General features: G+C 37.5%; 1 protein-coding gene, 1 long non-coding RNA gene and 1 pseudogene across 7 annotated transcripts in view; 2 read left to right on the plus strand and 1 right to left on the minus strand.

The window, feature by feature from the left end:
• Positions 1 to 22965, plus strand: part of Nf1 (neurofibromin 1) — a 307973-nt gene that overhangs the window by 167687 nt on the left and 117321 nt on the right. For all 6 annotated transcript variants that reach the window (XR_002821949.1, XM_004635435.2, XM_023719976.1 and 3 more), the window contains 5 exons: positions 634 to 792; positions 1831 to 1928; positions 3413 to 3559; positions 6122 to 6268; positions 11717 to 11827. Coding sequence is in view for 5 of the 6 variants with exons in the window: in XM_004635435.2 (XP_004635492.1) it covers positions 634 to 792; positions 1831 to 1928; positions 3413 to 3559; positions 6122 to 6268; positions 11717 to 11827 (662 nt within the window). In the remaining variant the exon portion in view is untranslated. The remainder of the gene's footprint in view (positions 1 to 633; positions 793 to 1830; positions 1929 to 3412; positions 3560 to 6121; positions 6269 to 11716; positions 11828 to 22965) is intronic.
• LOC105742765 lies at positions 6476 to 7889 on the plus strand (annotated as a pseudogene).
• Positions 19401 to 21055, minus strand: LOC111817846. Its single transcript, XR_002821950.1, has 2 exons — positions 20967 to 21055; positions 19401 to 20029 (listed from the first exon to the last, which is right to left on the minus strand). It is a non-coding gene; the product is annotated as an uncharacterized LOC111817846 (long non-coding RNA).

Here is a 22965-nt window from a genome sequence, read left to right on the forward strand (position 1 = left end):
TTAAAATAATAGGTAGGTCTTTACATTATAAAGTATATTGGTTAGGTAAGAAGAAAAGGAACTGGCAGTAACTTTGATAGTAAATTTTTCTCCCAATGGGAAACGAAGAAAAAATTTTATTTTGTATATGGCAAATAATTTTTCTTAAAAATTAAGGTATAACTGGTACACAACAAAATATAAAGATATTATTAGGCAGTGGTGAAAGTTACAGTGGTGGAAACATAGCTGTTGCCTTATAAAAGTTGACTGTACTTTTCATGTTGGTTAATCTCTATAAAATATGTTAACTTTCTTTTGAAATTGTGTCTGCTTTTCATTCTTCATCAGATTTGCACTTGTAAACACTAATGTTAAGATCTTTTTTTCAGGCCTCTTCCACACTACTCATCTAGGAGGTGTTTCTTCTCTGATCCCTTAATTATGCTTTAAAATGATACAAAATTAGCGCTAAGGGTTAATTTTATTTTCTGATGTTTGTGGAGAAGGAAGAAAATAGCAACATTCATGTGAGGATTGATTGATTCAGAGTTTTTTTTGGGGGGATTGTGAAATTTGAACTTTGTGCTCTTTGTTCCCATTACTTTATTTTAATACAAACTGTATACTCAATTCTCAACTTCTTATTTTTAGGTGGTTAGCCAGCGTTTCCCTCAGAACAGCATCGGTGCAGTAGGAAGTGCCATGTTCCTCAGATTTATTAATCCTGCCATTGTCTCACCATATGAAGCAGGAATTTTAGATAAAAAGCCACCACCTAGAATCGAAAGGGGCTTGAAGTTAATGTCAAAGGTGAATTATTTTGATAATCTAGCTATCTTAAATTTCTCTTCCAGCTAGAGTTTTGATTTTGCAAATACTTTTTACTAAATTTACTTTTGAAGTGCCCTATGATTTTCAGCTGTGCTTTTTGCAAAATTTTGTTCGTATTACAAAGGAATTTATTACACATATGCCTAATAGGTGTTGTTATGGGAAAATATTTTAACAAATGTCTTCTCTTCCAAAGATGATTTTTTGCTTTCCAGATAGCTCAGGAGATAAAAGTGCCTGCTTAGGCAGATGCAGGGACTGGGCTTTGATCCCTGGCATGTCATGCCAGCCCTACCCCCAGGGTGTGCTGAGACTGCAATTGAGACTGGGTATGGTGGCACACTCCTATAATCCCAGCGCTTGGGAGGATGAAAATAGGAGGATCACTATGAGTCCATCTGTGTAGTGAGACCTTGTATTAAATACATTTTAAAAAATGATTTTTTGTGTAATTCTATAAAATATAAAATGGAGACAGAAATGCAAATTGTAGGGGTTTTCTTTCTTTTCTTTTCTTTTTTTTTTTTTTGTGGTACCAGGGATTGAACTCAGGACCCTGTGCTTGCCAGGCAAATGCTTCTTCTACTGAGCTATCTCCTTGGCCCTTTTTTTTTTTTTTTTTCGGGTGGGGGGGTTCTCAAATGGAAAAAGATAATTTTTAATGTATTTTATACATGTAAATGTATATCTAATTATATTTTTATTTGGAAAGAATAGAAATGCCTAGAAGAGCTTGTAGAACAAGGAATACTTGATTTTAACTGCTAGTAAAAATATCAGTAATAAAACTCATATTTATTAAAATGTATATTAAAGGCTGAAGCAGGAGGATAATGAATTCAAGGCTAACCTGGGCATTGTAGCAGGGTGGTACTGGAAATATAGTTCAGTGGTAGAACACTTGCCTACTGTGAACAAGCCCTGGGTTCAATTCTCAGTGTTGAAAAAAGAAAAAAGAATATATTAATGTATAGATTTTGTACAGTAAATTAACTATAACCTTTTATGATTGTTTAGATACTTCAGAGTATTGCGAATCACGTTCTCTTCACAAAAGAAGAACATATGCGACCTTTTAATGATTTTGTGAAAAGCAACTTTGATGCAGCACGAAGGTAAGCAGCTAACACCTGATCGGTTGCTCTATTTGAATTAAATATTTTTCATTTTACTTAAGTCCATGTACATGGCCTACAAGGAGTTCCTATGTAGGTGTTTTTCTCTTCCCTTTATAGGTTAAGAACATATTTTGTCTTACCTTCCTCTATAAAAGATGCCATGCAATAACTCCTTATTCTTTATAATTTGCTGGTGGTTTCTATATTTCAAAACCAAGAGGGACTTTTAGCATATCAACTGAAGTAAAGGACTTGGAGAAGACAATTCCTTCTATTAAAAACTAAAGCCAAACTGGTATAAAAATACATCATAGTGTATAATCAGAAGTTTTCAGCATTATAATGCTTTTGATAACTTCATTTTGCGGTGTATCTGAATTAAAAGTTGCTCTTTTGTAAATGAATAAGATTTTGTTTGAGTACCCAAACAACTGCTGAGACTTTCATGATTTTAATAAGTATCTACTATATATTTCCATGCCAAACGATATTTACTGTTTCCCTGAGTTGTAGGTTTATCTGTAAAGTAAGGATTATGCTTTTGCCTGAGTTGTTTTAAGAGAAATAAATGAGATAATTTATGAGAAAGTGCTAGTCAGGCATGGTGGCATATGCCTGTAATCCCAACACTTGGGAGGCTGAGACAGGAGAATCTCTGAAATTGAAGGCCAGCCTGAGCTACATACCAAGACCTGTCTTGACCACAAAAAAGGAAGGAAGGGAAGGAGGGAAGGAGGGAAGGAGGGAAGGAAGAAAGGAAGGAAGGAAGGAAGGAAGGAAAGAAAGAAGGAAGGAAAGAAAGAAAAAGAAAGAAGAAACACTTGGTAAACTTTTTTTAAAAATTCACATTCTAGCAGATTGAGTACCTACAGAGAGTTAAGAAAACTGATCCTGGTGTGACTGACAAACTGTAACTTTGAGGAGGTCCTTTTATTTTGGGGGGAGCCTCCATTCTTTTTCTGCAGAATTCTAGCCTTCAGATTTTAGTCTTCTAAATGTGTTCTCTGACTTCAGAGCCTACTCTGCAGCTAAAGTCAGGTATCATAAACAGCAAACGAAGTTTCTTGTCCTCCTTGCTTGCTTTGGTGACAGTAATATGAACAAGGCTCTGTATTGTAATCTCAAATACTTCACAAATTATCTTTTTTTAGGCATGTAGTACAGAGGATACAGGGTCTCACGATATAGATCAGACTCATAGTGACCCTCCTGTTTTCAGCCTCCCAAGCTCTGGGATTACAGGCATGCACCACCATGCCCAGTCTCTATTGCCATCTCAGCGTGCCCTGGAGGCAGAGCCAGCATGGCATGGCATGCAGGGGATTGAACCCCAGCCTCTGCACTCTGCCTAAGCAGGCGCTTTAGCCCACGGAGCTATCAGGTCGGCCCTCACAAATTATATTTCTGTGCTTTGTATAAATTCATGTATCAGTGTGAATGTATCTAGTGTTGAAAATTCTAATGACTTTGCATTTCTGAAGGTTTTTCCTTGATATAGCATCAGATTGTCCCACAAGTGATGCTGTAAATCATAGTCTTTCCTTCATCAGTGATGGCAATGTGCTTGCTTTACATCGTCTGCTTTGGAACAATCAGGAAAAAATTGGCCAGTATCTTTCCAGCAACAGGTATGACTTCTTGATCATTGGACACTTTCAGTTTAAATTGAACTAATAAAATGATTGGTCAAAAATAGTGTATATATGTGCAAAACATGAAGTCATACTACATGATTAGTAGGCCTACATGGATGCCACTGATTTTTTTAATGTCAAGTTGTCATAAATTAAACTTTTTGAGTTTTTTCTTTTTTACAAACTGTCAAACAGGGCCGGGGAGATAGCTCAGTAGAATAAGCGCCTGAGTTCAATCCCCGGTACTGCAAAAAAAAAAAAAAAAGGAGTAAATACAAGCTGTCAAACAATGTGTGGCAACACAGAGAAATTTAAATTTACAAGATCAAATGAGTATTGGCCTTTGAGTTTGAAGAGCAGTTAATTCTTGGAAATTTAATATTTAAAAATTGCTAATGTTTTCTTTGTATAATAAGCCCATTTGATACTCTTCATATATGTAGAAGTAAAGCTTTGGGGGGTCATGGAATGCAGAGCCTCACCATGCTTGGTAAGCATTTAGTATCAAGCTGTACACTTAGCCTACAACTAAAGCTTTATATAGGAAACACTGAGTAATTGAAAATTTTAACTTGGGAATTACTTCATTAGCTACTTTAATTAAAGTCTCTCACAATATAAATTACTTCCACCCTTTCTAGTTAAATCCTTTCTGATATGTGTAGAGTAGTAAGAGACTCAAATTCTGCTATATGAGAAATTTCCTTTCAGAGGTAAAAATTACTCTAGATCAGTTTCAAATGCCAATTAAAATTGTTTGGGCTGGGCAAGGCGACACATTCCTGTAATCCTGGCACTCAGGCTGAGGCAGGAGGATTGCTTTGAGTTTGAGGTAAGGCTGGGCTACATAGTAAGCTCAAGGCCAGCCTAAACTACATAGGAAGACCTGGTCTCAAAGGAAAAAAAAATTGATTTGTTCAGTGAGGCAGGTGGATAGCAAGTTTGAGCACAGATTGGGCAATTTAGAAGATGTCTCAAATGAAAAAATAAAGGGCTGGAATAGAACTCAGTGCAAATATCCTGGGATGTAAGTGGGGGTTACTTATTTGGGGAAAGGGAAGGAGACATGAAACTAAGGCTAAATAAGTTGAGATGTTTAAAAGAGGACATTTTAATCCTTTTTGAATTGTTAGTGGATTGAAGTAGACATAAACATGAGTGATACATGCACTTAAATAGAAAAAGATGCTTAGTCCATGTGACACCAAAATTATCTGTGGAACTTTAAAATGCAGACATTGTTTTCATTATGTAATTTACATATGTATGCTCAGTTTGATGATAGGTTTTTTTTCCTCCAAGTGTGCTTTTGAAAAAAATATGCACATTTAAAATATTTTTTAAAATATAGGTTGGGAATGTAATTCAGTGGTACAGTGCTTGTGTAGGAAGCACAATGCCCTAGGTTTGATCCCCAAGGAAGGAAAAGGGGATGGGAAGGAAGAAGAAAGGAAAGAACAAGAAGATTATAGACAGTAGCAATATAAAAGATTCATATTGGCTACTTAACTTTAGCAGTAGGTTTTTTTTTTTTCTGCATTATTCATGCCTGTTATAACACTTTATTTCTTGAGGGTAAAATATATATGTATGTACATATATAAACACAAAACACACATACTAAAGCCTTCCTCTTAATGTTCACATTTCTGTGTTTTTTTTTTTTTTTTTTTTTTCTGTAAATGTGTCTACTTCCTAAAGCTGGTGGGCAGTGCTTCCTGGATATATTTTTATGTTGTTCTACATATAGAGCTGACTGACAAAGGAAACTATAGATCTATATGACATAATTTTGTGCTTTTAATTTTTATAGAAATGGTAGCATAGAATAAAGCCTCTTCATGCAACATTGTATTTAAGACTTAAAAGTTTAGCTTATGTCATTTTTTTTCATGGAATCACTGTCTTAGTTTTGCATTCCCAAGTTGATGGACATTTGAGTTTATTTCTAGTTTTCCATTGTTATACGTTACCTACATGTGCAATTCTGGGTCTGGAGTATACTTAGCCTCAACTTTAGTAGATACTGCCACATTGCTTCTGAGAGAATGCATCCAATACACTCTTTGACCAGAATTGTGGGGTAGTTATTTCTTTACACGTAGCCTCAGTAAAGTTGGCATATCATATTTAATCATTTTTGTAAGTTTGGTTTGTGAAATAGTATTTTGTTATTCTTACATATAATTACATGTTAAATAGCTTTTGAAAATTAAAGTTTCCTTGTGTTATATATGTCCATTTCCTAAATATTGATTTTGCAAATGGATTTTTACCCCAGAAAAAGATCAGAGTATTATTTTTGCTCACTCATTAACCAGTAAGTGGTAATAGATTATGAATTTTATTTTAAAAATTGAATTTAAATTGAATGTAAATTTTATATTTTAGAAAATGGCCATATTTTTAAACTGTTTCATTGTATCCTTATAATCCCTGAGGTCATGTAGTGTTTACAAATTTGTGGAGACCATCAGTAAAAAGGAAATCTGGATCTAAAGAAATGTATACTGCCAAATGTGAATTGCTACCCTCTAAGTCATTTCCTTTCTGTAGGGATCATAAAGCTGTTGGCAGGCGACCTTTCGATAAGATGGCAACACTTCTTGCGTACCTTGGGCCTCCAGAGCACAAGCCTGTGGCAGATACACATTGGTCAAGCCTTAACCTTACCAGTTCCAAGTTTGAAGAATTTATGACTAGGTAAAAGCACTGCAGTATGACGATTGCTTTCTTTTTGCTTGAACAGTTTCCCTCCAGGCCATTTGTTTAGTTTTTTTATTCTTTTTCCTTTCCCTTTTCTCTCTCTCTTTCTCTACTTAGGACAGGGTCTGCAGGGTCTCACTACCTAGATCTGATTTTTAGTGATGCTCCTGTTTTCAGCCTCCCAAGTGCTGGGATTATAGGCCCATGCCAGTACACCCAGTCTCCATCCCAGTCTCCAAGCTCCCGGGGGTGGGGCCAGCACAGCACACCCAGCCGCCATTCTCTGCCCAAGCAGGTCATTTGTTTAAAATGCTTTTATATTTGATAAAAGTTTATAAAAAAAGATATAACTGGTAATATTACTGTTTTGGGATCAAATTTTTTCTACCCATATATTATTGAAATAATCAATTTTGAATACTACTTTCTGAGTGCATGCGGCACCGGCGACTCCAGGCACTCTGTCCACAGCGACCCCGGAGCAGCAGCGACCTGGCACCAGCGGCTTGGTGTGGCCCGGCTCGGCTCAGCTGAGCTCAGGCTCCGCTCAGAGCGGTGGTGGGCACCATGCTTCCCAGCCTGGGGGACCTGGGCGTGCCCCTGCTGCTCCTGCTGCTGCAGCTGCTGCTGAGCACACTGGCCGCAGCCCGCGGGGGCTGGGCGGACCGTGCACCCACAGATTCATCTGTTATGAGTTCGCCTGTCTGAGCACAAACTATTCTGAGTTTCCCTTGGAGAGGCACAGCATTCAGCTAACTGAATATTCCAGGATGCTAGAAAGAAATGCCACTTTGGAGAGCCCTTCTCTCATTTCTCTCACCTGCAAGTTCACACAATCAGGAGATATGACATCGGTCAGCGTGACCTGGACCAGGGGTACAGAGCTGATGCTGCATTCTCCTCACACAGTGTTGGCGAACAACAACACCATGCATGCCCAGTCCAAGTTTGCCATCATCAACAGCAAGCAAATGGGGAGCTATTCCTGCCTCTTAGAAGGCAAACAGGAACAAAGGAGAACCTTTAACTTCAAAGTTCCCGAACTTAGTGGAAAAAACAAGCTGTTCATCACTTACATGGGGGACAATGCCGTGCTGGTGTGTAAGTATCCCAAGTGCCTTCCTGTGCGCTGGGCCTGGTACAGAAGCAACGGGAGTGAACAGGTTCCAGTCGATGCTCTCATGAATGACACCTGTATCATTGGCGGGACCCACAGCAATAAGACGAAGCTCAAGATCAGGAATCTCCGGGAAGAAGACGGGGGGGGCACCTTCTGGTACCAAGTGGAGTTCCAGCTGGACCAGAGCACGGACCAGCTGGTCCTCGTGGTGCTGAGCTTCCTGGTGTCCCTCAAGCCGTTCTTTGCTGTCATTGCCGAAATCATTGTTTTAATATGTTATTCTTTTGTGTGAAGTGTACATGAAGAAAAAGAAGCACCCAGATGACAGGAAAGAATTTGAACAAATTGAGCAGCTGAAGTCAGATGATAGCAACAGCATAGAGAACAACACTCCCAGGCAAAGAAAAAAATGAGTCTGCAAGCCAGATTGGAATGAAGATGACCACGTGGAGCTTCATGGGAGAAAGTGCAGAAACTTCACCTTTCAGCTTTAAGAGCATCTGAGTTTATTTTTTCAAAGATAAAAGTTTGGGCAGGGGAGATGGCTCAGTGGAATAAGCGCTTCCCTGGCAAGCGCAAAGGCCTGAGTTCAATCCCTGGCTCTGCCAAAAAAAAAAAAAAAGGGATAAAAGTTTACGCAGCACATACAGCTGTAGTTTCTTGAATAATACTTGTTCAGGTCCTAAGCCTTTATTTTCATTTGTTACTGTTTTATACTAGAGCAGGGTAAACTGTGTGAAATATGTTCTGTGAGCCATAACCTAGAGTAATTTTATCTTGGTGTTTAAGGGACATCAGCAAAATGAGTTAATAATTCATGGAACGATTTTTTTAAAAATAGCCAAGGAGATAGATCAGCGACATAAGCGCCTGCCTGACAAGCACAGGGTCCTGAGTTTGAGCCCTGGTACTACCAAAAATAAAAATAAAGATAAATAAAAATGAAAAGTAAAGATACTTCATAGAACGGTATTACTAAAGACCAAATAACCAGAGTTTTATAAAACAAAATTTGCTGGGGAGATAGCTCAGTGGAATAAATGCTTGCCTTGCAAGCACAAGGTCCTGAGTTTGATCCCAGGTACCACACACAAAATTAATAATAATACAATAAATAATTACAAGTCGGGCTGGAGAGATGGCTCAGTGGTCTAAAGCACCTACTTGAAACAAGCTTGGCAAAGCACAGGGACCGCAATTCGATCCCCAGCACCACATGCCAGCCAGCCCCACCCCCTGGTGGGCTGAGCTGGCCACACACACACACAATAAATAAATGTAATAAATAAAAATAAATAAATATTTAAAAAAATAATAATAATTACAAGTCATTACTGTTTGTGTCTTAAAAAGTTTTTTTTTTCCCAGTCACACTTAGTACGCATAGACATTTGGGTAAGTTTCCTGTGACGCTCATCCTGTGTCTACATTAAGAATTGCCTGTTTTGCCAATGACGGTTACCACCACTATAAGCTGGATGTTTTCAGTCAGTATGTCCTGGTTTAGGGCAAGGGAGTGGCTGGGAACGGCATGTGCAACTATAATCCCTCCATTCAGGAGGCCGAGGTAGGAAGATGGGGAATTGCCCGCTGCTTAGTGGGACCCTGTCTTTAAAGAAAAAGAACTGGGGCTGCAACCTGGGGCAGGGCAGACCATCTACCCGCCTCCCCTGTGCCAGGCACCCAGGTTCAGTCGCAGTACCCGGAAAAGACCAAACCAGAAACACCAGAAGAGATCAAACAAAAACCCAACTGCGCTTGCTCCAAAGCTCTACTTTTGCAGAAGCCACTCTCTGGTCTTTCCCACACCAAGCAGAAGTGCTACTCACCGGTAGAGTGCTTTTGTTGTTTCTGGTCTTAAGCCCTGGAACTCGAAGCTCAAGCTCGACTCTCCCGTCTCCACGTGTGCCTGTGTCAAGGAGTGCAGGGCTGTCAGCTGGGGCCGCTGGTTCCGCGTTTCTTGGTGTCTTCGTCCTTGTTTTTGTGTTTTAATACTAAGTTTGTATCCATGGCTGATTAAATATATAAAAATCTGCTATTAGTGTTTTAAAATAAATAATGTTACATTTCTCATAAAAGCAATAATGTCTTATTAAATCAGTTTATCATCTTGATTTGCTATGATTTTATATTTAATACCTATGAAGGTATGTAGGCAATATTTTCATATTATAGTTAAGGAGGGCCAGCCAAATAGCTCAGCAGATTAAAGCACCAGCAAACAGGCACAGGGGCCAGGGGTCGGATCCCCAGGCCTGCCATGCTGACCCTGCCCCCAGGACTCACCTAGACAGCAATTGAGACTGGGTGTGGTGGCGCTGCCTGTAATCTCAGCTCTTGGGAGGCTGTAAACAGGCGGATCACTATGAGTCTGATCTAGTAGTGAGACCCTGAACGTCCTGTAGAGCCTTCCCTAAAATACAAAAAAAAAAGAAAAAACAGACCAACTTCCCCATATTAAAAGTTAAGGAAAATACAACTCAGTATGAATTCTATTAAGATTCCATACCTAATTCATGTATCTTTGGCTTTTAAGTACAAGGCACTTAAATTGGACTTTCACACTGTACCATTTTTCAGAAACCTTCTGGGGTTTTTTTGGGTTTTTTTGCAGAACTGGGGATTGAACTCAGGCCCTTGCCCTTGCCAGGGAAGCGCTGATTCTACTGAGCCATCTGCCTGGCCCAAGGACTCTAAAAGTTGATAGTTTAAATTTTTTTTTTTTTTATTAAGGCTCAGAAAATATAGTATACCTATTTCAGTATGGCCATAGTATTTCTAAGGGTATTTATTTTGAATCTCATTTAGAGGGATTTAGTTCATAAACTAAGAGATTCCATTGTTAGACACTTGATAATATTACAATAAAGGAAATTTAATAAATTTTTTAAAGTATCTTTCATGGTATTTTTACACTTAATAAATAATCTGTAACAGCTGTTGGTTGAGTGTTTTGTTAATGGTATGTGCCAGCAACTGGGGCTGGGGGATGGGGAAGTGCAGCGCCAGAAGCTGATATCCAGAAGTTAATTCACTTTTTTTTTTTTTTGCGGTACTGGGGATTGAACACAGGACCCTGCGCTTGCCAGGCAAGCACTTATTGGACTGAGCTATCTCCCCAGCCCAATTAATTCATATTAAAGATTTGCATGTAACACACTTTGCGTTATAAGTGTCTGTTTTATTAATCATATATATGTCATAAACCCCCCCCCCCCATCCTGGGATTGAACTCAGGCCCTTGCGCTTGCCACGGAAGCACTTATTCTACTGAGCCATCTCCCCGGCCCCCGTCATAATTTTGTATACAAGACTAATTCATTGATAACTAGTAAAATATATGAATACACAAAAGACGATGTATATGTGACTTCCTTTTCAATTTAATATTTAGCTCTATTAGATTTTTCTCAGTGTAACAAGTGTTTACTCTTATGTGATTAAGGGAATATTTCCCACAAAAAATTTTCAAATTACCTAGTTGAGGATTATATGGTACAAAAATAGAAAACTTTTTATTCAACATTACTGAGAATATCCTTGCCACTGTTTCATTTTTCTAAGACTCTTTTTGTTATTTACTTGTGTCTTCCCTTAAAAGGTAGTCACCTGTGCTTTTGAAGACTAAATGATCTAGTATATGTGATACACTTACAACAGTATCTAGTGCATTATAAAGTGTTTAATAAATGTTAGATGACATTTTCGTTCTGTAAATTCCCACTGATGCCTTTGAGATCCATTTTTCTTTAAAAAAGAAAAAGAAAAACAAAAGGAGCAGCTGGGTGGTGGCGACCCTGTTGCCTTGGCTCTGTGCAGATGCATAGATTACAGGTGTGCACCCCACACCCAGCAGGAGGGCCTTTGAAAGGAGGTTTTGATAAAGCTGAGTAAACATCTGGAAAAAGATTTTCCTACTATTCATAAAGGTAAACTCCCATAAACCAAAGAAAAAACACGAGCAACAGACTTTCTAATTCATTCAGAAATCTGTAAACCAGAAAAGAAAAACTTGATAAATTGAACTTAGAAAAAAAGCAAGTAACTTACAAATTAAAAACTCATTCTGAACAAAATGCCATATGTGAAAGCAACCCTGTATTTAATGTCCTTGTTCGTTCGTTGTCTTAGGTAGTCTTAAGAGTGTAGGGCCCAAAGAGTAACAGCTTGAAATTTGTGATATATATTGCCAAATTGCTCTTGCCAACGCCTGTTGCTTTTTAAATATTTTATCTTTATATTTTGTTATTGATTCAATTGTAGATTTTTCTACATATTCTGGGAACTATGTAGAGCATCTGATCTGCTGTTATTTTTTCTTTTAGGCATCAGGTACATGAAAAAGAAGAGTTTAAAGCTTTGAAAACATTAAGTATTTTCTACCAAGCTGGCACTTCCAAAGCTGGGAATCCCATTTTTTATTATGTTGCACGAAGGTAAGAAGCAGTATCTTTCAAGAGCTTTTGATGACAGCAAATGTAGGGAGGTGGCAGGTTTGTTGTACTTTCCTATTAGGAGTTGAACACAGGTTGCTTGGGAGTACACAGCTGAGTAAGTATACAGGCATTCTATCTTAAAGTATTGTTCAGTATATTAAGAATACTTTTCAGATTACATTTCAGGAAATTGCATTTAATATTGACTTTGTTTTTCCTACATCAGTTGTTTTTTTTTTTTTTCTACATCAGTTTTTTAAATACTGTGTCTACGATGGATTAATTACCAACAGTGAAAAATTGCTAAATGCTCCAGCGTATTCTTGAAATCTCAGCTACTTATAAGACCGAAGCAGGAGCATTACAATTTTGAGGCCAGACAGGGCCCAAAGATAAGATAGAGATATTTTAATGTTTTTGTTTGTTTATTTTTTTGAGATAAGTTTCACTGTGTAGTTCAGGCAGGCCTCAAACTCACTGTGTAGCCTAGACTGGCCTTAATATTGGGACAGTCTGCATCAGACTCATGAAGGCTGGTATTATAGTCATGCACCATCATGGCCGCTCTGTTTCAAAAATTTAAATAATTGAAAAAAAAGCACAAGGAACCTTTTGTTTTTAGACATATGATCTAATAGCATCTACAACATGGTAATTAAGAACTTTTTTTAAAAAAAAGAAATCAAACTTAGCCGGTTTCTAAGAACTTTTAGTAATACACTGTGTAAAGCTACAGCAGGGTGATAACAGAAAATAATTCAGAGGAGCTTGATTCTCTGTAAAGATGACATAAGGGGCAGTCTGAAAAATAGATTGTGTTTGTTCATGCTATCTTCAGGCAAGGCTAGTTCTAGTAGAAAGCCTTCTGGAAATGCTGTAAGTTCCTACTTACAGTAGTTTCAACATTTGCATTGCTTTCCCTGCCAGTTTCTTCCTCATTCTGCCTGCCCTTTGATAATTTATGTTGGCATTATTTGATTACTTCTTCCCAGTTAGGCTACCATAAATTCATGGCAGTTGAACATTTTGAGACAGTGTGATTTAACACAAAGGCTGCTGACTTGGGTATCTTAAGGACTGTGTTTAATCTTAGTTGTGCTATTCATGAGCTATAGGACTTCATCTTTCTAGTTCCTTGAATTTAACAGAAATTGAGGAATTATGTTGGTAGACTTAGTTGTGGGTGGGAAAAGCTTGGCAGTATGTAGGAAATGAAGTAGAGAAATAGAGATAGTGAAAGAAAGGTGAAAAAAAATTTAAACAGATAATTCAGATAATAAGACAAAGATGTCTGAAGAACTTGGGATAGGTAATCAATAAGTTATACAAAAGTGCCCATCAACAACTATTAAACCTCCCCTTTCCATGAAAATCCTCTTAACAACCCTCTTCTTGTTACTATTTCTGAATTGCCTAAAATAATTTTAAGTTTCTTTTGCAGTTGAGATGAACCATGTTTGTATTCTATATTTAGCCTGTAATACTTCAAGGATATTTTGACTTTCCATATTTTTTCTAAGTGATTAAAAAACAAACCTGGTTTAGAAGGAGATAGATGTAATACCTTAATTCCCAACCTCTTTTAGATTCTTGCTATTTTACAAGTAGCAAGGGTCTCTAGCAAATATCAAAACTGGGTTTCTTTTCTTCAGAATTAACAAGTGTGTATTCCTTCTCTGTGGTGTTCTAGCAAAGGCAAAAGGAAAGCATAACAGGCCTGATACAGACCCTTCACTGGTTTTAAATGAGTGGTGTCTCCCTAGTTATAGACTGTGTCTCTGATACGGGCTTTGAGACTGCTACGGGTTTCTAGCTCTGCTGCTTTTTAGCTGCATACTCCTAGATGAATTTATTTAATTTTCTTAACCTTTTTTGAATTTTTTTTTTTTTTTTCCTGAACCAGGCCCTTGAACTTGCCAGAGAAGCACTTATTCTACTGAGCCGTCTCCCTGGCCCCTTTTTTGATATTTTAGAAAAAGAATTTGTGGCTGGCCCTCCTATAGTGTTTTGAGACTTATTAAATTATATGCAGAGGGCTGGCCAAATAACTCAGTGGATTAAAACACCTGCAAGCAGGTGCAGTGGCTGAGGTTCAATCCCCAGGCCTGCCTTGCTGGCCCTGCCCCCAGGGCTCTATGAGACTGCAATTGAGACTGGGCGTGGTGGCATGCACTGTAATCCCAGCATTTGGGAGGCTGTAGACAGGAGAATTACTATGAGTCCAATCTAGTAGTGAGATCCTGAACACCCTGTAGACCCTTCCCTAAAAATACAAAAATAAAGTATATGTAGAGTCCGTTTAGGATACTCCCCTTTCATCCCGCATTTCAGATTTTTTTTTTTTTTTTTTTTTTTTTTTTTTTTTGTACCGGGATTCAACTCAGGACCTTGAGTTTGCCAGGCAGGGGCTTATGCTGCTGTACTACATTCCTGACCCCCATTTCAGATTTTTTAATCCCTTTATTTTCTTATTTTGACCTACTAGGACTTCTGTCCCCTCATTTTTACCTGGTGTGATTCTTACCTCCAAATGCTATGGAAAACAGAGAGAGATTCACTTTCCCATGATACAAATCTAGACATTAATGAAGGCCTATGTCAAAGAGCATCTGGGTTTGATTTCTTTATTGATATCCTTATGTTTGTGTGGCTTAGACTACTATGTATAAAGTAATGTGTTTTGTGGATTTCAGTCTCAGAGATAGTCTGCAGCCATTGCAGATTTGCAATGTCCAGGACTTACTTCAGCATACCATATCTCATCGTCATGCCATAGTTTTCCCACCATGCCTTGCACTTCCCCATGTAGAAACCCTCATCTAAATTTTTCCTACTTTCTTTTATCTCCTCATTGTTAGCCACAAATTCTTGATCTTGCCTGTGAGATCCTGGCAAATAGTTGATGTGTTTCAGTTAAGGTTTTGTTATTGCAGAGTGTCTCTTTATTTTCTTAAGATTAGCCTCTGGAAAAGCATGAATCACATTAGAGCCTTTCCAGATGTAAATGGAACCTGCTTATACTCATTGACTCTCACCTTTGAGCTCAACTGGACCACACTGTTACACCTTTCTGTGTCTTTTCAGCTTTAGCCCTGTCTGTTAACCCTTGATTACCTGAGCAGTCCATATTTGAAATTCTAGGAAGAAAATGCAGCTCAACTAGAAATAGGCTTTTTGGAAAAGCTTTTAACACTAGGTGCTGGCCAGCCTTATTTCTGGCCGCTCCTAAGTTAAGTGCGTGGTCCTGGCCCAGTTATCAGGGAACAGTGCTATTTCTTTATCAAAGGCTGTCATTAGGTATATGGGCTTTTTTTTTTTTTTAATTCAATCTTGGTGGTCTAATATTATTAGGTCCTGTGGAAATATCTTTTTAATTTTTATTAGTACATGTCTGCAGTACATAATGATTACAGTCATTGTGGGGAACTGGTACATATATATATAGTACACCTCAATTCTTTTTTTTCCTCCTTGCCTTCCACCCCACCACTACTTTCTGCTAGCATCAGATTCTTCTTCTTCTTCTTCTTCTTCTTCTTCTTCTTCTTATTATTATTATTATTATTATTATATGTATTTGGTACAGGGTCTCTCTACGCAGCTCACACTCATAGTGATCCTCCTGTTTTCAGCCTCCCCAGCACTGGGATTATCAGCATGCACCACAACACCCAGAATCAGTGGCTGACTAAGCACGCCTGGGGATGGAGCTGACATGGCGTGTGGTGCAGGGATCAAACCCCAGTCCCTGTGCTTGCCTAAGCAGGCCCTTAGTCTGCTGAGCTAACTCGCCAGCCCTGTTTTCATTTATTTGTGTTAAAAATCCTTATGAAGTTAATTGTCATACATATAGTTTAACAGTCAGACTAATAGGCCCCAAAACATATAAAGATATAGGCCGGCCAGATAGCTCAGTGGATTGAAGTACCTGCTTAGGCAGACGCAGGGACCAGGGTTGGATCCCTGGTGTGCCGTGCTGGCCCTGCTCCTGGGGCTCAGTTGAAACTGGGCATGGTGGCGCATGCCTATAATCCCAGCACTGGGAGGCTGAAAATAGGATCACTTCAAGTCTGATCTGTGTAGTGAGACCCTGTAGACCCTGTACTAAATACATATAAAAAAAAAAAAAGATAATTTTACTAATCAAGAAACAAGAGTACAGGGATCAGGGATATAGCTCAGTAGCACAGTGCCTGCCTGGTGTGAGTTTGATTCCCAGTACCTAATTAATAATGATAATTATCATCATCATCATCATCATCATCATCATCATCATCATCAAGGTATATGCTGAAATACTTTGGTCATGCTATATTACAATAACTTCTTTCTCTTTTTTTATATTGTCTGTTATTTTGTATTTTATTTATAGAGTCATGTCAGAGAAATAATGTCATGAGAAACCATGTGATATTTAAGCTTATGTGTCTGATTTACTTAACAGAACCTGCACGTACATCCATTTTCCTACAAATGACTTAAATTTATCCTTCTTTATGTTAGCAAATATGCCATTGTATATAAAAACCACCTTTTCTTTGTCAGTTGACCTGTTAGTGGACATATAGGCTGATTCCAAGATCAAGTTATTATGAATTGTGCTGCTATAAATATGGTATCTGTGTATCATTGTGTAATGTCTTTAACTCTTTGAGGAAGAAGGGGAATATTCGGGTCAAATGGAATTTCTACTTGTAAATTTTTAGGAATTTCCATACTGACTTCCATAGTGGTTGTGTTGATTTACACTCCCACCAACAATGTATGGAAAAATCATCTAAAAACCACTTTTTCCCCAGTGCTTTGCTGGGATTCTCAGTATCTTGTATTGATACTATTGTACTCTTCATGTCTTCTAAATCTAGATGACAACTTTTGGGTCATCTTAACATTATTTCTGTAATCATTTTCCAGTACTAATTTCATTTTGTCTTTCCTGTTGATTCTCCATATAAAGTCCAAGTTCTGTAGTCATATATGCAGGGTATTTCATAATTGGCCTAATTTACTTTTTCTAAAATACTCTCTGCCATATGCTTAATAGAAAATTATATTATTGCCCTATAGTAGTGAAGGAAAGTTATAATAGTATTGATTATAGTGGCAAAAAAAAGAAGAAAGCAGTGTAACTGTTTCAAAGAATTACTGAATAATTGATAAATCTGTATTATTGAATAGATACAGTGTGTTAAATTTATGCTGCTTATCAAAAGTGACAGAATGAAATTTAAATTTGTATAAAACTGAAAGGGACTTTAAAGATAATGTGTACCTAGGAAGTTCAAGAGATCTGACTTACTACATGACTAGCTGCAGTTGCATTGAACAGTATCGTCTGGAGATGGTGTTCTCTCTGGTTTTTGGTTCTCCTTTCTTCATGTGGCTTTATTCTTAAGATGTCCCCAGCTGTAGCAACAGTGGTTTGTGTTCTAGCTTAATAACTCCTATGAAAAACACCTCTGTCCCAATAGTTTGAGAAGAAATGGTTGATCTTACTGGCCTAGCTAGGTCACATGCCAGTTTTTGAGGCAGCCACTGTAGCAAGGGGAGGAGTACAAGTAAAATTTCTTAAGAATATGTAGGCCTCGGGGCCAGGGAGATGGCTCAGTAGGATAAACGCATGACTGGCAAACGCAAGAATATGTAGGCCTAAATTATGTGCCCACTCTGGAACCTGAATTGTGTGAACTGAAAGGCCAGTATGAGGGCAGGGTTTCCCAAAGGAGAATTGGATTGCTTATACAAAAGGTGGAAACATGGATGCTGGGCAGATAGGAATGGCAGATGTTCTCTACATGCAGCTTTTAAAAGACCCAATAGGGGCAGGGGAGATAGCTAGTGGTCCAGTACATGCCTGGCAAGCGCAAGGACCCAGGTTTGATCCCTGGTACCATGCCATGCCAGCCGCATGCCAATCTGGCCACTGAAACCAGGTGTGGTGGTGCATGCCTGTAATCCCAATGCTGGGGAATCTGAGGCAGGAGGGTCACTGTGAGTCTCAGCTGCATAGTGAGACCCTGTACCAAATAAATAAATGATTTTTTTTTAAACTTCTTTAAAAAAAAAAAAAAAAAAGACCCGGTAGTGGCAGGAGATGTAGCTTAGTGGAACAGTACTTGCCTAGAGAGTTTGAGGCCTTGTTATCAGCCCCCATTACCGCAAGTAAATAAATAAAGCTCACATTGCTTCTCTCAGGGTAGTAAGTATGTGCTAGAAGGAGAAGGTAGGCAACCAATTATAGTTCTGACACTTGTGTCTATGTTGTTTAAGTTCCTGCCAGCAGAATGTATTATATTTGCAAGAATAATTAAAAATTCAAAATCTAAAGGTTACAATGAAGAGCTTTTCTTTTGGAATACTTGAAAAAAACAATTAGTATTTGTTAGTAATAATAATAGCAAGCTGAGGGCAGTGCATACCTGTAATCCTAGCACTTGGGAGGCTGAAGCAAGAGGATTCCCATGAAGTCAAGGCCAGCCTGGGTTACATAGTGAGTCTGAGGCCAGCTTGACTACATAGAGAGACCCTATCTCAAAAATAAAAACAAAATAATGATAATAGCTCACATTTCCTGGATGCTTTCTCTATGTCAGGAAAACTGTGCATGTTATATAAATTCTCATGTAATTCTCAGTAACTTTAACTCAAGCATAGCTATCAAAGCTGGAGAATTCAACCTATTCCAGGCCCCACTGCCTGCCAAATCAGTCTCAGGCAAGAGCTATTCTGTGTATTCAAAGGTACCTCAGATGCTTCATTTGTAGTCAGTCAGTTTATTGTTGAAGTTTGTTTGGGAGTCCTGCTGAGTCATGTCCTTAACCCCAGGTAGCATGCTAATGAAAATCAGAACCGGTGGCCCACTTGGAAGGCTGAGGCAGAAGGATCACTCTGAATTTGAGGTATGACCTACATAGTTGGAAGCCAGTCTAAACTACATAATGAGAGTCTGTCTCCAAAAACAAAACAAAGAATAAGAACGAGGAGTCAAGGTGTCAAAACTAGATCTGAGCCTAAGCCAAAGCTCCTAATAACTGCACTATTAATAATACAGTCTCTTAGGTACTAAGACTTTTGGGTTAAATCATCCTTTGTAGATAAGCGTGAAAATCTCACCAACAGTTATGAGACATGACATTTCTGCGGGGGGAAATGAGTTCTGAATTCCAAAGACCTGATTTACAAATGACCCTATGAAATATATGACAGAATTTACTCAAAGTGAAATAATCTTACGATTGGGAATTACACAGTTTAACAGTGTTGGCTTTTTTTTTTTTTTTTTTTTGTGTGGAACCAGGAATTGAACTCAGGCCCTTGCCCTTGCCAGGGAAGCACTTATTCCACTGAGCCACCTCCCTGGCCCCAAAATATGTTAATACAGAAGGATGTGTTGTTGTGTCCTTATTACGCCAGCACTTTCTGTGCTATAACCAAAGCATCACACCCTGTGCCATTCTTTGTCCCCCCCATAGCCTACCCCTTGGGTTAAATGATGCCTGTGCAATTGTTCTCTTACGCTTTTAATATAAACATCTGAGTTTTAGGTTTGTAAACATTTAAAAGGCACATGTGATATTTTGCTTACTTTGGCATTTAATAGGGTGGTACACACTTTGTCTTTTTAAAAGAAGATTATTATCATTTTAAGGTAACATTTAAACTTACACACAGAGTTTGCAATCAAGTGAATTATACTAGAATACTGATAATTCAAGTAGTAAATAATTTACTCTCCTGGTGTGCTTATTGTTCAGCAGATAATAGAGCTGAGATTAGAAATGCAGATAGTTCAAGTTGGTTTCAGTCTGAGTATACAGAAAACAGCAAAAATAGTACATAGGAAAGAAAATGAATGCTAAGCTTTGGATTGAGTGTTGTGCTGCCATTTGTCACAGTCTTTGTAGTCATATTTTTGGCTATCTCTGAGGTCACTGTTGATTGCAGAGTTTTCTTGAAACTTGGAGTTGTCATGGAAGTCAGAGTTGTCCTGGTTGTCACTGATGTTGTGAGATTTGGCCTTTCAGATTTGGAGGTAGAACTTGCCTTTGTTCCAAGAGTTAGGCTTATTGTGGAATTCAGGTGGATGCTGGTACTGGAGACATCTGGAGACTTTGAGGTCGTTGTTGAAATTGTTCCCAGAATGTGAACAGAACTGAGGAGCAGACTGACGATGAATGATAGCTTGAACATCATTTTCCTCTGCTTTAAAACAATTATGTAAATTTAATCTAACATTTGGATCACAAATAGGTAAGCATGTATCCTTAAGTATGTTTACTTAGAACATTCATGTTAGGTAAATGTGTCTTTTCATTGTTGTTAGAGAGCAGATAAGCTTCTCAATATCTGCTAAATATCAGATGTATTTTCCTCCTCAGGTCACAAATTTAAGGCATCAACAATTTAAAAACTAAAATAGGCCTTAACTTGGTTTTTCTACTTTAATAAAAAGAAAAAAAAATAATATTTATCCAATAAGTATAGGGCATGAGATCAATATATAGAATTGGGTAAGGACAAATGATGGGCAGTTTTGGAGAGCAGAGCAACAAAATGACTAGTGAAACAAATACTGATATTTTCTTTAACTTTTTTGTGACTTTATTCCAACAATTTAAGAGTTAAGCTTAGATCATAAATTATTACTTCTGAATGTTTATAGCATAGATTAAAGAAATTAAATGATTTTCCTATTGCTGGGGTTTCCTTCATTTTCTCTCTTTAAAACAGCTTTTAGTGAATGTCATAACTTCTAAAATAGAAATTTGAAATTGATCAAAATCAACCCCTTCATTATATAATCAAGCAGATACCAAGCTTACACTTTCCATGAGGGTACATATCCAGATTAGACCAGAACTAGAGCTTGAGTCTGAGTTTGATCTAATGTTCTTTTCTAGATGTGGACTGTAAAGACAGTTTATTAACATAGTAAACTAGGTTTAAAATAAGTCTTAATTTTCTTTCAGTCTGTATTCAGCTCTAACGACTTGCCACATCTAAGATAATTTAACTGGTACATGCTTGACATGAGTAAACGTAATTTTTAACTTAAAAGCTCAAAGTTTAAATTCAGACATATACTATAAGTTACATCTGGCTCCAATATGTACTTGAGAAAATTTCATATTATTATTACCTTTTGGTTTTGAAGATTGAAAATTCGGCCTTTCACTAGTCTTGTAGAGAATCAGATTCTGACCAGGAATTTAATTTTCACTCACTGTGTTGCTATTTAAATATAATTAGTGAGGAAGTCACGTGTTTTAAACTTGACCTGCCATTTGCTCTTTGTAGTTAACCAACTGAATGTTTTCCAGACAACTGGCATAAACTGGACTTTGGCAGAGATTAAGGAATTCAAATACAGTCTTTTTAAAAATCTAGTCACTTCTTTAAAAATCCTAGCAAGTAGCGTTTTGTTATTCCTCTTATCTACAGATTATATATAATACTTTTTTTTGCTGGGCTAACCCTGCTTGGATAAATACATTTTTTAGCCAGGTGTAATTATCATGACTGAAAATCATGTAAATGTGTTCAAAATAGGTACTCTTTCGTTTTCCATGAAAAACATCCATGTTATGTTTAGAGGGTAGTTTCTAGCCACGGATATTTTGAAGTTCAAAAAATAATTTAAGAATATTACATTCTAGGCATTTACTGTTTGGTAAATAAAGTGGTATTTAAGAACAAAAGTAAATTGTATTTATATGAATTTAAAAATTACATATGAAAGTGATAATTTCATGCTAAGTTTTCAAAGATGTGTTGGTATTGTTTTATTCTTTAATAAGCCACCCAACTTAAAGATATTAAGTAAATTCTTTAAAGGAATTTTGTGTTTCTTTCCTTGATACCCAGCACACAAGGAAGTTAAATTGTGTTTGTACTGTTTTCAAAAACGTTGGCCAGAACTTTCTAAGTGTTGCGTGGCTGTGGACAATGTTGTTAGCATACAAGGAAATTGCTACATGAATGGCAAAAGTACAAGTCAGTACATGTTCCTCACTTGTTTTACTTGGCTATGAAGATTCCTTTCTCTGAACGAATGAATAGGTGCAAGCTAAACCTTAAAGTATTTAACCCATGTAATAACCTCACTTAGCTAGAGATTAGTGTGGTCATACCTAAGAAATAAAGAAGCCTCTTGGCAACCCAGAAGTAATACTATAAATGAGAGTTCTGAAATAAAGCATGAGAATGTGGTACTGTGCTTTTTCTTTACTCCTTTCTTCCTGTTAGGGATTGTGGTAACAGCTGATAGTAGTAGTAATATTTTTGCCTGGAGCTGTGACTTATTTTGATTGTCTGATTCTTACCTTTCATGTACTAGATTTATGCAACTCTTTATTGTGCCTCAAATATCTCTCCTTCTTTAAAATTATTTTCTTACTCCTGTTCTCAGATACAGATGTATTCTTCTCATAATCTCTCAGTTATGTCATCACCTATCCAAATGGCTCTCCAACCTTGTATTTTTAATTATCTTCTTTCTTACTGATCTTAAGCTCCCTAGGTCTTGATAATGATTAAGTAAAACTTAAACTTCTGAAGTTTCCAGCATTCCTATGCTACCAAACAGAAATCATTTACCATTGTCTAGGCCTTTAAAGATACCATGTTGTATCTTTGTGCAGCCTTCTTCTTCTGCCCAAAGTTCTTCCTTTCCTTGTTCAAAATGCTTTCCTTCCATCAAGGTGTAATTCTGCTGTCAGTATCTCATAAGTGAGCCTTTCCTAATTCTGCATTTCAGAATCAGTCATTTTAGGGCTTTCTCAAATATGTGTTTCACTATATTCTGGCATTCTGATAGTTAGACATTACCTCTTATTCTTTGTATTCCTTTATATGTTCTAGCATAGTGAGCACTTACAAAGTGTAGGATATAATAAATTAAATTTCATTGAAAAAACTCCAGTTTCTTCATGTCTGAGGGCTGATATCACTAATAATGCCTAACATAAGAGACATTTGGTCATTTCCCTGTATCATAAACAAATTTGCAAATCATAAGCCTACATCTCAAATCCCATCTCTACTTCCTGGCTCCTGTGTCAATCACATACACATTCAATATCCATTATCTACACTTCTGAAATTGCAGAGCCTCTGAAAAACTAAAGTTGTGTCTAAAT

The sequence above is a fragment of the Octodon degus genome, unplaced genomic scaffold, assembly GCF_000260255.1.
Source record: "Octodon degus isolate 3935 unplaced genomic scaffold, OctDeg1.0 scaffold00072, whole genome shotgun sequence".
Classification (NCBI taxonomy): Eukaryota; Metazoa; Chordata; class Mammalia; order Rodentia; family Octodontidae; genus Octodon; species Octodon degus.